Source organism: Ammospiza caudacuta, chromosome 3 (genome assembly GCF_027887145.1).
Source record: "Ammospiza caudacuta isolate bAmmCau1 chromosome 3, bAmmCau1.pri, whole genome shotgun sequence".
NCBI classification, from domain to species: domain Eukaryota; kingdom Metazoa; phylum Chordata; class Aves; order Passeriformes; family Passerellidae; genus Ammospiza; species Ammospiza caudacuta.
The window spans coordinates 31,708,473-31,726,533 of NC_080595.1; the positions used below are offsets into that span (position 1 = coordinate 31,708,473).

The window sequence follows — 18,061 nt, forward strand, 5'->3', positions numbered from 1 at the left end:
TATAACTACAGCACCAGTCTTTTTTTTTTTTTTTTTTTAGCATATGATGTTGTTCTAAGGTTATTTGGCTTCAGAAATTCAGAACTATTTTTCTGTTCCTCTCCTCTTTAACTCACTTTACTCAATAAAACTATTCTGAATAATTTCAACTTATTCTGTTTTTTGCTTCGTAGTGTCCAAACAAGTTTGTAACTCCCAATGCAAACAGTTGCAAAACAATGCCAAAGTTATTTTGGAAACCTCTGAACCCATCTTCTAAAGGAAATACAATTCATGTTAGTGTTTATAAATCTCATCTAAATTGCAACTTCAAACCTAAAATTTTACCAAAATTTAGATGCCAATAAATATGGTGCCTTTCATTTGAAATGCCACAGTGCTTGCTGTATACTGACCTATTTACTCTCCTCTGAATACTCTAACTACATACTATAGTAAATATATAAAGTAGAACAGTTTTCAACTTATTGCTATCTCTCCCAGACATTTTATTAGATGCTTGCTAAATATTCAAGCCTAATATACATAGTTATGTCAGTGGTTAGGAGATGAAAGCCTACATTACTTCACTCAGGAAATGAAGTGCAGGTTTCGGTCCTTTCATAGCAATATCCTTCAGTGCATGGACCAGAAATGCTTTTGCACTGAATTGTTCAACAAGTGAGTGATGCAATGGCTTACACAACTAAGCCACTGTATGATTTCTAAGGCCACAGGGTTAATACATAGTGATAAACTATTCAGTTATAATTGTAGCTTTCAGGCCAGTTTAATTGAATACCATGAATATTACACAGTTAAAACTTGCTCTGTTATTTAGCAGAAATTTGAATTTTCATTCCTCTGAAATCTAAGTGATTCAACATGTATTAAGGTATATTATCTCAGAGCACAAATCAAATCCACAGGAATTTTAACATTGATTAAATTAACCCAGATATGTTGGGGAGTAAGAAAGGTGGGAAATCTTCAGGAAGGCTGCACATAAAGAAGTGTCGCCTCATAGAAGACAATTGTGACCAGTTCTCCATTGTAGTTGAAATTTAAGTAAAGACTTAATGAGGATAATTTTCCCAAAGATACCACTTCAATTCTGTTTTCCTCCCAGCATAAATTATAATAACATGATGGAAGAGCTTTAATTTCAGGTTTGAGTTTTCTAAGATCATTAATGACTCTTAAGATCATTAGTGTGTGGTGAGCTAATCTTAGGGCATAGAAGGAAAGGGATTACTGAGACCATTTTTTATGATCTGCAACACAACACAGGGTGAAGAACCTCTCTGAACAATGGCAATCCTGACTTTCTGCATTAAAAACTCTGGGACAAATTTTTGTGACATCATCAAGACAGCATGAATCTTCCACATGAAAAGCTAGCCCACGACAAAAAATTATGTAATATGAAAGACTCCAGTGCTAAAATGCTATCAAATACCAGTGCTGCAGCTGCCCACAAATTGCAGCACAATTGCAGCGTAATAATTTTAAACATAAATAACATGCGTAACGATCAAATCTAAAGAATTACGTGACTGAATTTCCTCAGATCAAAGTATCTTTGATACCTGTGAATTTCACCTTACCACAAGGAAAAACTGAAATTGAAACTTAAAGTAATATGTAAAAGGCAGTACCAAAGCCACATTTACTAATTTCCACATGGAGTAATTCCTATATATTTAAATTAATAATGTGGTTCTGATGGTAATACAATCTTCATTTAAAAATTTTAAACAACAGCGAACCTAGCTACGTTGTTAGGACAGTTTTTGCCTACACAGTTTCAGTCTAGGAATAAGTTTTGAATCCTGATGACAATGTGCTGTTATTTCTTATGTGATATATTTTTTCTACAAAAGTGTCTTTACAGTTGTTATCAATGCATTAACTCCTGACAGTTACAGATGATTTTAGGTATTCCTGGGTAGAGTCTTCATCACTAACACTTTAGAAAAGCTGAGTTACAACAGTGAACTCAAATCTTGAGTCAAATTACCAGAAAACCTTCCCAAGATCCTTTTGGCATTTTGTAAAGCCAACATTTCAGTATTGGTGTGCATCCTCTCCCCTTCTCTAGATACAATTGAGATTTTGTGTTTTCTAAGTCACATCAAAAATAGATTAAGCACTGGATAAAAATAGCTAAAACTTTTAAATTGTTTCCTGTAATTGTACATTTTCCCTTTTGAACTTGTATCTTCAGAGGATAGACATTTATGCCTGAGGCAAAGTGTTACTCACTGTGAACAAGGAAGCAAAAATCTTTCCACATCAGCAACAGAGTAAGCTTTGTGAATCCTTCTGCATCATATTCCACCACACCACTATCAACAAAAACACAACAAAAAATGAGTAGTTTTTATCTTTAAGTACTAGATGATGAATATGTGAATTTTGTAATAGGGGAATTGCTATTTTTGTTTGTTTGTTCAGAATCTTCCAGGATTTGCTTTTTTTGTTAACAGTTACAATTTTCTGGCTAATCGTAAATTAGATTAAACTTTTAATGTCAGGAATAGTTTTATTATGCTGAGGTATTGGAGGTTGTTACCCAAAGAAAGGCCATTTTCAGTTTAAAATGCACTTTTAAATGAAAGAAGGCCTGCTACCACATCTGCAGTCCTAAATTGATAAAAACTGTAGACACATAAATCCCCTGTACATTACTTGAATGAAAATTATATATAATTTCTGTAGTGAGTGAGAGGTTAAAACTGAAAGCTGAGAAGAGTTTAAATTTGAAAATTTGGAAGAGTACATATAAAAAACACAAAACATGAGATCATAACAAAAATTCATATAGAATACTTGTTTGACAGATGGATTAAAAGTTTCAACCATCAGAAGCTGGTATTCTGTCTGACGCAGTATCAGAACTCATGAACCACAAGGCAGATGTCATGTCAGAGGAACATGTGGCCACTTCTATAATAGAGTTTTCTCAGAAGAAAATCAAATGTCTTGATAAAGATTGAGGTTGCACTGACTGTTTACTCATATGCTCAGTTGAAGTTATTGTTATCTATTTATCATGGTATTAAATTTGGGTGCATGCTAGAAGCCACCTGTTTTCCTAACCTCACTTGAGAGACCTGAGATTTGAAGGGCTCCCTTGGAAGCAGAAACCCCTCATCACAATTAGCTAAAGGCTTAGACTCCAGCTCAATTTAGGCAGGAAACCAAAGTGCCAACCCTTCACAGTGCCACAGTAGCCCTGACTAATTGATTTGTGAAGCAAATGTGTCATCATGCCTGGCCATGCACCTTTCATCTGCAGGAATGCAACATGATCCAAGAGCCTCTTCTCTTGAGACACAAATCACTGGCTGTTGGTGGGAACAGCTGGTCTCCCAGCCCTGCCTTTACACTGAGCAGGGCTTTCTGGCTCTTGCAAGGCTTGGAACCACACCTGCTTCCCCATTTCCCCACCTCAGTCACTGCCTGTTAGTGTAAAATCCCTTAAGTAATTGATTCAGAAATGAACATACTTCTTCTGCACAAGGAAAATCCCTACTGTCCCTTTCCCATCATCACCTATTTTCTAGAAAAATCAGATTGGCCACTGGCACAGAAGTGAAATAATACTGGAGTACATTCCAGTATTGCTACAGAGCGACAATCTGTACACATAATTCTGTGAAAAATGACTAGATTTCATCTCATCCAGTGGACAGCAGCCACACAACCACAAACCATATGCAAAAAATGAGTCTCCCCCACACTATAGAAAAATATGCATCGGAAGAAAACTTACGTTCCGAAGTGACTCAGGAAAGCGGCAATATACTCTCTTCTCTTATGGTATCCCTGAATAACATATTGTACCTTAAAAAAGAAAGAAAATAAATCCAGAGCTATAAAAAGATTAAAAAACCCAAAGCCCAGTTTGTCATACATTTCTTGTTGAGGAAGATTTATGTTTGACATGGTAGAATTTCTGAATTCTACATTTAGCATGATTTCCCTAAAGAATCCTAAAGTGCCTTTGAAAAAAATTCTGGATCTTGTACAGAATATCTTGTAAAGAAATCTCTTCAATCATGTCTAAGTGAAACTTAAGTCTTTCACAATAGACTGAAGCACTGTTTAACTGCATGAGACAAACACTGAAAGAGAGAAATGCTCATCCTTGCCTTACTGAAATTTGAGTAGAAATCTTTGATAGGCAAATCAGTCATTTGAACTGACAGTAAGATAAGTGTCAAAATAACATTCTGGTTATGAAAGAGAAGAAAACATTAAATTTCTTGCATAACTGATCTTGGGTGTTTTCTGAAGACTGCACCTCCAACAAAACCTTCTGAACACTAAGCTCTTTCACCAGTTTCATGCTGACTCAGGGAGCCACCTACTCAACTGCGAGCATCAGTTTCTGAGGCACTCTGGGTTTTGAAAGACTTCCATCCAGGCACAGACAAAATCCAACAATGCTAAATTTGGAGACTTAAGGCAAAATTCTCCTCACACCACGTATGTTTTCTTGTTGATTTGGATGGCATCACTTAAGAGAGCAGTGTGAGCAGGGTTTGACCCATAACAAAACCAATGCATGTGTCACCAGGCTGCAAGGACATCTGGTTTACAACTGGTGGCTTGGAAGTACTTATGGTATGGTTCTATATGTGATTCCCTGTGTAACTGTGCTTTCCAGAACCAAAACTAGCATTTTAAGATCCTTTTCTCCCTCACTGAAAAGAACAGGAAGACTATTTTCTTGGCTATGGCAATACTAGAATTCCTTGGCTGGCAAATGCTTTCCTAAAATTACTGAAAAAGTCTTGATACAACCATTGCTGAGAGCTGTCTTGTATAACTTAAATTCTACTTATAAACTCAAACATTGTATTTTATAAAACACTATTTTGAAGGCTTTGTGTAAGATCTGAAATGGTATTCTGGGAAGAGGAAAACATACGATAAGTTTGCTTAAGTGACTTCGTTTAAGAAAGGATAAAAACAGCCCGGTGTGCCTGCAGATTTTAAAAACAGAAAGTAATTTTAACAGAAAACCACAACAAAAACAACTCTAATGATAGATTCCAACATAATTATGGAAACACACTCTGAAGAAACTTTTTCTAAAATATAAAATTATTCTCTTCATTTAGACAATTGAAGGTAAATATAATATACAAGTAGGAAGTCTGTAATAGGTCAATATTTAAATGTTGACTCCCTAAGCATTCTTTTGAAAATTATACCTAAATAATGGAGAAACTTTCAAAATACTATAATTGTTATTTTTTGTTTAAACAGTAAGCTAACTGGAACACAACCTTTTCAGCAACCTTAAGTAGCTCTTACTGCATAAACATCCAAAGAAACTGCTGATTCAGTTCATCTGGAGGAAACATCTGAGAAGAAAAATCACGGAAAGTACTCAAAACCTACAATGATGACTGGGGTATGAGAACTTGCAACTAGAACAATAATATGCAAACTACACATCTGTATTTACTAAAAACCAGTATACTGCAATGCAGTATTGTACAATACAGTAACATTTTATCCTAAATCATGGCATGTCACAGTAAGAAAAAAACTGCTCCAGGATCTGATCCTAAACTCACTTGTTTACCTAAAGGTGTCATTCTATTCAATGTCATGCTTAGGTACTCAGCTCTTACCAAGAAGGCATTCCCTGTGTAGTTCAGCTTAAGTGTGCCTTGCTTTGCATACCAGGCAGAAGAATAATGATGTCTGTGGAAATGCAGTACAGTGCATCAGGGAAAGGAAAACTGATTGTCTGCAGCAGCTTACCTTGTTTGTTAGAAGCTGGCATACTTGGGGTACGTAGTCGATGAGACAACCTCCACCAGGAAAGGCTGGGATGTGAAGGGCAGATGATCCTCCAAGTGCACTAGAAAAATAAGTTAATTTAAGAATACATTACATGCACGGCCTCTGGGATTTGAAAATTATTTCTGCATAGTCCTCTCTCCCTATTCTCGATGTCAGATGGCCAAGAGGAAGTATATTTTATGCTGTGGTGATAATAAAAAGTATTGAGTGATACCATCTATAAAAACCATGACCCACTGTAAATTAACCACTGAAATCAAGAGTATCACTAATGCAAAACATTCTCTCAGGAAATATCTTTTTCATTGTGAACAGTTCTGTTTCTTAGCCTTCATCAGTAAGAGGTGGAGTACTGTAGTTCAGATATCTTGTTAGTAGTGGAGGAGAGGACCTGAAGTCCTTAACTGTTCCAAAACCCACGTTCAGTCAAACCAGCTAAGAATAATCAAAATAATTAGGACTGAGGAGTCATAGATGGCCAGATGCAAATATCAATCATGTCACTGACTCCAGTTTTGGACTTCCCAATAGAACACAGATGTTAACCTACTAAATCAAGGGGTCAGTGAGCCAGAAAGATTATCAGGTACATGATGATGTAAGGAGGATTCTGAAAGAAATGGGTTTGTTCAGCCTTCAGAGAACACTGCGGGGGCGCGGGGGGGATACTGAGGAGAGAAGCTGAAGGCATATTGATGCCTTCAATTATCTAATGGAAAATTATAGAGATGGTGGAGTCAGAGGCTTCTCTGAAGTGGGCCTCAGTGGTGCTATGTTCTCGGAGGTGCTCAAAGCTCAGCTGAACAACAGGGGCCATGAGCTGGCCCTGCTCTGAGGAGTGGTTGGCCAGATAAGCTCCTTCTTGCTCATTTAGATTGGTTTATGATTAGAGTCTATGATTCTATGATTTTGTTCATGCCCAGTAGGAAATGGCAAAACCAAGGACATTAATTCTGTCTGTGCACATACTGGACTGAATGATAGGAACTCACAGAAATAAGGTAACTTCAGAGATGTATTTAGGCAGCTTAACCATTTGCCTCTGTCAAAGGACAGAAGACTGAAGCACAGTCTTCTGTGCTTCATCCTTCTATTACTCAGGATAATGGCTTCTTTGGTGTGCAAAGATCTAACACTTATTTAAATCAGGCTGTATGAGGCAACGACTAGGTAAAGTCCATGCTACTTCCTTCTAGCAGCACTGACCTAAATCTTTCTTTATAGTCCCTTACCAAATCAAAATTTGCATTACACACTGTGGATTACATCATTCATTAACCATCCAGAAGCAACTTGGATACCATAAAAATGGTTCAAAAGCTAAGTTACTTTGGGTGGCCTCCTGTTTACATGCTGTTTCCATGACAAATTACACTGGCTAGAAAGAAAATTTCTTCTCTGCAAAACAAGTCTCTTACTCTCCAACAGGATCTGGCCTCTTATTTTCCTCAGAACTTGATAAGAAACCACTTTGGTAGGTATAAAGGTCTACAGTCATGCATCCCTTTGAAGGAACAGAGCCTACATAAATCAAAAAAATCCCAAACTCATAATGAGGTATATGGAAATCTGCTACTCAGGCAAAACAGTCTGGGTTTAGCAGACTGTTCACCACATGGAACAGTTCTGCAGGTCTGGATTTTGCATATGCAACGATGAAAAAAAAAAAAAGCCCTGAGTACACCACAGCTACATAAAAAAACAAACAAACTTTTCCAGCAGAAGTAAGACTTGAATGGGATTTTTTTAAAACAGAATTCAGTTTCCCTCCTGCTACCCCCTTACTAAAATTATTCACACAAGAATATAATTTTGCAACTTGTGGATGGTTTAAAGCAGTGAAGTATGACTAAGATGATTAGAAAGTTGGAACATTTCTGAAACAATATGTTCTTACAAAATTGCAAGTATAGCGGGTCCACCGATCCGTAACATTGGAGAACGGAAAACTTCACCTCCTGGTATGTTAGAAGTGGGTTGTGAACCTCACTTTAGGACACTGACTTCCAGTTTATTAAACTCCTTACGTATTATGTAAATATATCCATAAAAGCCTAAAATCTCACACACAGAGCAACTGGTACTGTCCACTTTGCATCCTGCCTTGCCTCATTTGACACCAAGTCCAAGTTCCCTTGCAGCATGGACACAGAACTAAAGATGCTCAGATGGCTACAACAGGAATTACTGGCTTCTCTCCCAGTTACAGTAGCAGGTATGAAACTAGAAGTCATCTCTAACAGACTACACATGCAAAAAGAACTTTCACTCCTATATCATCAGCTTACAATACATCTTCCAGACTGAATTATTATTATTATTATTTGTGAGTAAGGGGTTTGCCATTTTACCTGTATCCATCTCTTGAAAGTAGCTATCCCATAAAAACGTGTTGACATAAATGGAAATCCAATCCTTCTCAAATGAAAAACAGACTGCTAAAAGGTGTGGTTTCTGAGAAAGAGGTCCCTCCACAGAAAGAAGGCTGGAGTTCCTAGTGTAATTATCCTCTGAAAACAGAATAAAGCTATACCATATGTAATTTATATGCTGTAGAAATAATTATGGGTAGGGAAAATTAAGAGTGGACAGGCATCTTTGTTCCCTCTATTGGGTCAGAGAATCTGCTTATTAAATATTTTAATAAAATACTGCATTTGCACAGGACCTTGCCTCTGACCATCTCAAAACTGTCTATAAACATTCAGCAATTAACATTCATCTGCCTCATTCAACTGATATTTACCTTTTATTTTTAAACACGTAAAGAAGCTATTGCTCAAAGTTTGATTTGACAGTGCTGTACTACAATTTCTGTCATGTTAAAGGAACATATTTGCTGTACCTCACAACCTTGAGACCACGCAAGAGGATGTAATAATTCATTTGACTTATAATAAACCTTCAACTAAAGAAGGAAGTGACTTCCACAGTGCCAAAGAAGGACCTGTAAAGGATGCAAAATGGAGACAATTGAGCAAGGGAATGTCACCATGCAGCTCAATATCCAAAGGCTGCTTTTTGAGGTACCTCACAGTCCAATCAAAAGAAAAAGAGCAAAACAAAGTGCTATAAGAAGCCTTTTATAGTGAAGGACATTCCATTTGGCAAAGTATTTCACCAGCACAAGTTAAAGATTGCTGCATGTCAACTCTGCTTTCCCTATAGCTGGGTCTCTTGGAGCATAGATCTTAAACACTTCTGTGTGCAATCAAGCCTTCCTTCTCAGTATCAGTGCTATACACCCCTTACAAAAAAGCCCCATGCTCATTTTATCACAACAACAAAAAAATGTTAAACAAAAAGCATCAAGAGATATGATGAGGAAGCACAGACAATTGCTCCCCCACAGCTGCCAGAGTAAGGATAGTTTCAGTACAATCAATGGAATTGTGTTTGATTTTTACACTGTTTTCTTTCAATAAACTGGTACTTTTTAAAGGCTAGAATTCTAACAGTCTGGTATTTTTGGTAATTTTAACAATTCATGAAGCAATAGTCTTAGGAGATGCTACTTCATTTCAACTGGTACCAGATGAAGATAAAATACATGGTAGATCTACCTGTTCTATAAACATACTGGAACAAAGACTTGCTGGCCTCAGAATTTTATTTGCTTGCTCTTACTCTAAGCCTACTCAGCTCTGCAAACCAACTTCATACATCTAATTTTAAGACAGAGCAGAGACTCCTTGCAGCAAGGTCCTGCCCTCCTGGACTTCCAGAGTCAGTCATAGTGCGGTTCTGATCCATGGTCTGTGAATTAAATTGCATTTTGTGAGGAACTCACTACTGAATTCAACAAGTGCAGCAGTCAGCCTGCATTAATAGAAGTTTTGTTCTGTGACATGCTGAAATACAAGTTCAGAAAGCATAGCTGGAGTATGTTTACATTTCTGCTGTTGACTGGTGCTTTCCAAGTGTCTTGCTCTGTCTCTCAATGGATCCATTTATTCAGGCCAACATACAAAATGCAAAATTCTTCCACATTTTTTATAACTTATAATTAATTAAAATGTCTTTCTCAAGAAATCATCCTCAATAAATGGCTTAGCATTAATTCACAAATTTCAAGAAGTGACTGTTTTGTTCTTGAGTATTTATGGGTAAAGAACCAGCCATTTGCCCATCACTTCATTAGGGAAGAAGGGTACTTGCAAGTTTCAACCTCAGCAGACTGAGTGCTTTAGCAAGGCACACTTACAGGCAGGTAGAGAGATGCTCTTACTCCTATCCCTACCCCTGTCCCTACAGCTCTTGGGCCCGCCTAGTTCCCCTAAACTCCTTCATTAACACCACCTCTTCCCTGCAATTCATTTTGCTTCCCTCTCTCTCCAAAGAGAAAAAAATGCAGGTTTGTCTAGATTGCTGGGAAACTTTTGAGCTAAGTCTGAAAAATGAGGATTATTTCAGACCACCCTCTACATCACAGTTTGAATAGTTAAATGTTAAAACAAGTTATGCTACTACAGCTAAGGACCTGTGCACACGTAATACAGTTTATACTTTGCTGTGAAACAAATATCACAAAGAAAAGAAAAGGAGGTACTTGATAGGGGTTTTTTTTGTGGTTTTTTTTTTTTTTTTTTTTTTTTTTTTTTTTTTTTTTTTTGGGAGAGTAGAAAATGTGTATTTGGGTGAGGAGGTTCAGAACTGTAAGAATCATACTTATCCTGAATACAGTATAATATAGCATTAAACAGCTTTAAACCAAAAGACAGCAGTACATAATATTGACTGCACTCAACATTTGTAACTCCAATATATTCTTTCTGCAAAACACACAGAAAACAGGGAAAAGACAAGTTCAATGATTGTGAATGATGGAGTTATAGATTTGTCTAACTTTGAAAATGTAAACAAATTAAAAACTTGCCTCTGAATGGAAAGACCTTTCATATGGGTTTAAAGTAATTAGAAGCTTTTCTGTCAGTGTGGCCAGTGTTAAAGCACTGTCAAATCTATGTACCAGTGATGGAAAGTAGACTTCAGACTTTTTAGACTATGGCCATTTATTTTACCAAGACTGGTAAAATTACCTTTTTAACTCTCTGTAAGACCTGCTGTATTTTGAAACTGAAGCGCACTGCAGACAGACATGAGCATTTAAAGGGTTTATTACTCATGATGGCTATACCCAAGAGTAGCCTCAAGCATGTGGAAAGAAGTTCCCTTCTTTTTGCTTTTTTTTCCTATTTTGAGAGGCATATTCAGGGCTTTGATCTTCTTCCCTGTTCTCTTTGTCTTCTGTTGCTGAAGTAAATAGTTGACTTTTTTCTTTTGCAGTTTCATCACTTTAATACATTACACCATTTGGCACAGGAGACACAAGGAACCACATCAAATAAAAGCACGTGACCACAAAAGCTGCCTTAGCAACCATGATCCCAGATTTGCTGTCAGTTTACCATTTTTCAGACTCGCCTGACTGTAACCAAATCCATCCTATCACACAAACAACGTGGTGCTTGGCAGAAGCCTTGGGATAGTGCTTCCATCAGCAACACAAAGCTTAGCAGTAAAATAAAAGAACATTTGTACTGAAAAATTGGACAGTCGAGGTTTGAGACAGCATTTTCTTTCCTTTCCTGTAATAGTCCATTTGAAGCAAACATAATTAATATACTGCTTGTCCACTCAGATCTATCACAAAGAGAAGCATGTCCAAAAAAATTTCCACTTTATTTTTAAAGAAACAATTTTTTCTTTTAATTACTTCTACTATAATACTGGTAAAACAGAAATGTATGATTTCAGCAAAGAGAGCTAATCTGATCTAATCTATATTATTGAATGTTCTGGAAAAAGAAATACAAATAGACCTAGAGGGAAGCTATGCCAAATCTGTTTATCTGAAGAAAGAATCCTGGTCAAACTCAGACTCAGCATCTGGCCATTAGAGCTGAAAGGATGATACCATCATTTTTTCCTTGACCTACTAGTGGTTCAGAGTAAATACCTCTGAGCTTGTCCTGACTAGTGACTGGAAAAAAATATGAAATAATCACTGTAAAGAGCAAATACTAAAACCAGAATGTATTCTAGTTTCACAGAATGTGCAGAAAACGGCAAGTCAGACTTACTGAGCTTTATTTCAGTTTTCTGCTGACTCTGTATGTTCTAGCATGTTATTTCAGCCATCCTGCTTCTCTGCTTGCCCACCTATTATGTTCAGATGCTTATACTGAAGTACATGGAAGTTTAATAACATTCATAGACTAGTACAAAAACTGTGGGATGAAGTAATCTTTAAAAGCTAATAAATACATGTTTGGGTTAGTCCAACTTCTCTATTCTGCTGCAGGTAAAATTGTAAGAAAGAAGCAGTTGTCTATAATGTATTAGCCATTTTAGACAAAGTGGTCATACCAAGGAGACTTACATGAAGTGTATAGATTCTAGGTTCTAGCAGACTTTAACCTATCAGACTTAAATGCAAACCATACCTAGAGTGATTCAATACTGAAGGATTTGTGGGGATAAGAGCTCTGTCCCCAGGATTCTATTGCTTCTCAAAGAAAATAACTCAAGTAGTATGACATTAATAGATGGCTAACCCTATAATTAGATTAGAATTTGTTTCTTCTCATCCCTTCACTGAGTACTGAGAGCTAGAGGCAGAAAGAACAGATACTCCTGCAGTATCAAGTTTTTCTTACTGCTGTATGATAGCATAAAAATCTGAAAATATTACTATTTCCTCTGTATTTGATAAATCAGGACTGAAAGGATTTTTCCTTTGCTTAATGGATCTTTACACACAGAAATATTCTGCGTAAAGGGGACTGCCAGATTTCTACTGATGTGTTAAATGAGTGAAAACCTGGGCTGCTAGTGCTGGGAAAGGGAGCACTCCACCATCCTCTCATCTCACATTCCCTGAAGAAACAAAACCTCAAGAGAATAACAATTATTACCTGGCTGATGGGACACTTGGGACACAGTGGTACTTGGGCACACAAGCACTCTGCCTACAACACCACACCGCTTCCCTCTCTGGGTGACAGGGCCCCTGTTATGAACGGACCTGTGGCTCAGAGCAGACAGGTGGGCAGGCAGGCAGCCCAGCAGCACTGATTGTCCTCTGGCACCTCCATCAGACCTCAAGGTACAAACTCGTGGAAAGTCCAAGCAACAGAAATTATCAGTGAGGCTTTGAAGTGTACAGGTTAACTTAACTGGTGTCACCAACATCACTCCATAAAATGGTACAAAATTTATGGTCACTAATTCATTCTGACAACATAAAAGTGAAAAGTATAAAGCAATATAATTCAAACTGTTTCAAAGTATTAACATAGAATTGTTTTCATAGTACACTACTAACAGGTTCAAAAAGAAAATATGAAAAGTTCTGTAGGTTATAGAGTTTTAGCCTTCTCTTTAAGGCTAAAAATTTCTGACAAATGTTGCTTTTGTGTTGCAACAGACTGAACTGATGCCCCCTTACTTCTTCTGCAAAAATATCACCAGTAGCAATGTGTATTGCAAGTGTAGTATACTCAGTCAGCTGGGGCAGATAATAATGAGAATCCATAACAAATGACAGAAGAGCTGAATTTAGAGACACTTCTTATGATATCAAAAATAGAACTTTGGTGTATCCTTTCCCTTCCCTCCTAAAAGGTACTGCTTACTAGTATTAATTCCAATTAATAATATGAAATATTTTTACTAAATAAGAATTCATTAAATAATATCTACAGGAAATAGATATAAGAAGCCCTGAATCAGTTGCTAGATGCCTCACATTTTAAAGAGGAGGGCATGGTTCCTGTCCCAAAGAACTTTCACAGTCTACTATTTCAAGCTACACTGCAGAGAGGAACTGAATGAGAGGGTAGGAAGCATGCACATTGCAGAAAGGAGACTTAAACCTTTATCACTTACAATGTAGATAAATAATTTCCAAAGCATTTTGCTTATTTCTTAAAGGTTGGCAACACATTAAGAGAAACCTGAGTGAGAAGTGAAGAAAGGTCAGAGAAGATTTTCACAGAGAATTCAATGCAATAAGGAAGCAACAGCAAATAAAACTCCCAAACTACCAGGAAAAGTTGTAAGAAAGAAATCTAGACAAATAGAGCAGCAGCAAACATCACTGAACAGAAAAGGTAGATAAGATAAGCAACATGTGCAGATAAGTACATAAAGAGAGCACTGTGCAGTCCTGAATTATTTTCATTTCCACAGAAGTTCAAAAACATACAAGAGAAAGATCATGTAGCCTAACTTCCTTCAATTTTCTTCTGCATGGATCTCAGAAAGAGAAGCAAACATGAAAGAGGCTGGAGACCCATCACAACTAAGACAAAACAAGATTTTGGGTGAAGAAAAAGTCAACCGTTACTGAATTGTTAAACATTTCCACTCTGCATTAGTTTGAGATAACAACATAAACATAGGAATTTGTTTACAATAATGCATTCTCCCAATTTTTCCTTCTCATGAACTCTGAAGGAAGAAAGTTGAGTCTGTTATTCTTCAAATTCCTGTTCTTCAGAAAGGTACTTTTAAGGGCATTACCTGTTTTGCTGCTATCTTTATAACACCCTAAACTGTGAATATATTAAGGGCCTTTAAGTAGCAAGTAAAATAATACTGGGCATTGGCTCTTCTACTTCAAGGGAAAAATGTAATGACTTGGAAGAGCTGTGTCAAAGGAACTAAAAATGGTGTAGCATGAAGACAGGAGTTAGGAATGACAAACTTCTGCAGAAAGAAGAGAGAGAATACTGGAGTGCTGGTATGCCGTGAACAGTATGCTCCTCTGAAACAATAGCACTCAATAAATTAACAAAGAATCCAGGATTTATTTATTGTAAGGATCCCTGGAAATTCCTCACTGCACTGAAGCCTGGGTGGTGTGTTACACAGTGCTTCACAGCATTTAAGATACTGATCTACTCTTCTATAATCCACTCTGCTTTAGTGATGAAGATCTTCCAAGCAATTCAGTTGAACAGAATATTTATCACAAATCCATGTACATCTTCTCTTATTATCCCTCAATAAAGTGGATAATGTACATTAATAACTGCTCTAAGAAAGCATCAGTTATACATGCAAACATGCTGTATCTATCTGTAATTTCTGATGACTCTTACAGCAGCCATTCAATAACATCCACGTTACTACACTGTGACTGTACACATGGCAGATAATTTTCCAGTACTTGTACTAAACACAGCTAACCAGCAGTGTCTATCACAAAGCAGAAAAATTACTCTGAAAACCTTATGACTCTGTTGCCTTCCCTGCCTACTGTTCTTGCCTTTTTCTGAAGAACAACAGTCATTTCCTTGCATAACTTGCAGCCCTTTATGTTTTGTGATTGCACTTGCTCATATTGTTCCTTATTTTATTTATGTTCTCTAATCTACTTGCCAAATTACAGTAATTATCTCTTATTGTTAATATTTTCCTATATTGCTTAATGCCTAACACTTCCAGTGACACAGTCATTTTGTAGAGCATTTATTTTCTGCCTCTGTGCTAAAACACTGCTGTGTTGTAAACTTCTCTCATGTAGGTTTTTTTTTTTTCCATTCTCCTTAGGCCATACAGGAATCCTCATTTGTGAATCTCATCTATCTGGAGAAACATTTTGTATGAAACATCCTGTCCTCTGCTTCATCAGCATCACGTTTAATTAGCTTACACTGAGAGGGCAAGAAAACTTGCAGAAAAATGTCAGAAATGAAATGAGAGCAACATGCTGGAAAACTTCTGGATATGAAGTTGAGCATTTGGGTCATCGATAAGAATGCCCAAGGGAGACAGAAAGTTAAAGGAGAAAAATGTTTTTCTTTCATACATCTGGCTTCTGACACTGATTTCCATGTGTATGCAGCATGATTAAAGGGCATTCTTGCTCAGATCTTGAAATTGGCTTTATCTTATGTTCACAAATGATGTGGAATGCTACAAGTCTGGTCTGGTGCTCCTGCTAAATGCTCCAGGAGGCCGAGTGCGCTCTGGTTTTATGTAAGCCAAATACACATGTGGACACAAGGCAAGAGAACATCAGTTTTTCATGTAAACACAACCACTGTGGCTTGACAAGCTAATATGAACCATGTTAAACTCTTACTCATTTAACAAGGTGATATCAATCTGCTCAGACAGTTTTTACAGTCCCTTTCAGAGTCTTTACCACAGGAATTTGTGTAAGTCTGTTTTGTTCCCATGAACACAAATAATTCAAAAATCATCCTAACATGTTCTCTTCAAAACAGAGGGAAGTAAAGCTATGGATCATATTGCACAAGGGCAGCCTTTGGTAGGTGGAAAGACTGAGAAAAATTCTCAGAAGAAAACACTGGCACTTTGAAACTCTGGTCTTATATCAGAAGTAACAAAGGTTCCTTCTGTAAAAAGGCAGACACAGGTCCGCTTTTAAAACAGAAAAGGCAGAAAATAAATCCAAAGGTCTTCATTGTGTTAAAAGTGAAGCAGGGACCCCATATATACAAAAGGAACTGGAAATCTCATGATTTGTAACTTAACAGCAGTGCTTAAGTTGGTGAGAAGGTGAATACAAGTATTCCTGTATTTTGATTACACTGATATGCCTGGATTTTGGTCATGGAGCACATTCATCATAGAATGCTATGCAAGGCAAAGACTGGAGCAAAAAATCCTTTTCACAAGATTCCCCTTATCCCAGAAGAGATAATGAACATTCATAGTGCAGATACAGATATCAGTCAAGCCATTAGTCAAACACACACACTTCTACGCCCTAAACTGTCTTTAAAGCTGTCCCTCTTTCCCTTAGAAGCTGCAAACACTTACATGGCCATTGAAAGATGAAAATTACACCTTTACATTAGTATACCTTATGACTTTTTAAGGTTTGATTAATATTGCTTAATGTTTAAGATGTTGAGTGGTAAGATATAAGGATGGCCTAAATGGCATCGGTAAGTAGATGTATTTATGGGATGCTTTGATAAACCAGGCTCTTTAGTTGAAGAATGACATTTTCAGAAAGATTGTCTGCTTTTAAATAATTTCTGTTCTGTCATTTAGTAAGACTGAAATATTAAGATTCTACATCTTGAATTGCTTCCTAAATAAAGTATTCTCTTTTTGGAAATTATATTAGGGCTCTTGAGTCATATAGATATGTAAAAAAGATCAGATGATTACCAAAAATAAAAGCATCGAAGCAGTACTACATGTCTTATTAAAATACCTTTTACCCTAAAAATGCAAAGTGTTTTAAGAACACATAATACAATTTGTGTATAGTGCTTCTACAGATTGCTTAAAATACATTAATAGACAATCCTTGATTCAATTTCTGTCAGGGAATGAATATTACTGTATGTGACTAAAAGCTGAGCAGAACTCACAACTACCTCAGAAGTGAAGTACAACCAGAATTTCCCAAGCAGGTCCTCAACATATTTCAAGGTGAAGTTTACTGTTAAGCCATTTCAGTTTATCCTAAGTTCTGCCTTCATCAACTAATAATATCACAGTGTCACCAAAATCCCTTGGATACTATCCACTCAGGCAGATTAACTGTTTTTTCATTTTACAACATTCAAAGAAGCTGCTGCACACCATCTATGCTATCGATCTGCAACCACAGTAGTACATGATTTCAGACAGAGAGAACTCCACAAGCTTTTTTAATTGTGAAAATCTGTCACTCATGAAAGGCTATTTTAAAATTGACTAAAGAATGCAAAAAATTAAACCTTCCATATTACTTAAATCTATAAATAGCGTTTTTGAATTCTAGTTTACCTGGGCAGAAATAGTTGATTTGGGGCTCCTGCCAGCTTAGGTTACTATTTTGTTGTGAATACAGAAGTTCTCAGAAATCACACGCTCTTTGCTTTTTCTACTATTTCCTGCCTTCAACATACAGGCCACTATTGGATGTTTTTAAGTGAATTATAATGAATGTGCTAGCTTATGAAGATTTTAGGTGTGCTGAAGTTGGAGTAAAAAAGAAAAAAAAACAAAAAAATACAGTTATGAATTTAAATCTAAACTTCTCTGTATATAGCTTGTGTTCACTGGGCTTCCTTCTTAAAAATGACTGAAGGCTTTTCCTTTAGTAACTACTTCTGTAGTTCATGTTTCTTTGGACACTGATTGTTCTCAATTTCTTTAAAAATTGCAGGGGTTACACTGACAGCAAAGACATCATCTCATGCTTTCAGATTTTTTACCTTTCACTAAGAGCTCAGGGTAATGATGCAATGCCAGGATGCTGTACATGCCCAATTTCACTCCA

At 36.8% G+C, this 18,061-nt stretch overlaps 1 protein-coding gene across 2 annotated transcripts in view; it reads right to left on the reverse strand.

Moving 5' to 3' along the window:
* BABAM2 (BRISC and BRCA1 A complex member 2) overlaps positions 1–18,061 on the reverse strand; it is a 161,770-nt gene that overhangs the window by 32,230 nt on the left and 111,479 nt on the right. For both annotated transcript variants that reach the window (XM_058800994.1, XM_058800993.1), the window contains exons 8-10: positions 5,764–5,863; positions 3,758–3,828; positions 2,245–2,327 (exon numbers count right to left, since the gene is read on the reverse strand). In XM_058800994.1, coding sequence (XP_058656977.1) covers positions 2,245–2,327; positions 3,758–3,828; positions 5,764–5,863 — 254 coding nt within the window. The remainder of the gene's footprint in view (positions 1–2,244; positions 2,328–3,757; positions 3,829–5,763; positions 5,864–18,061) is intronic.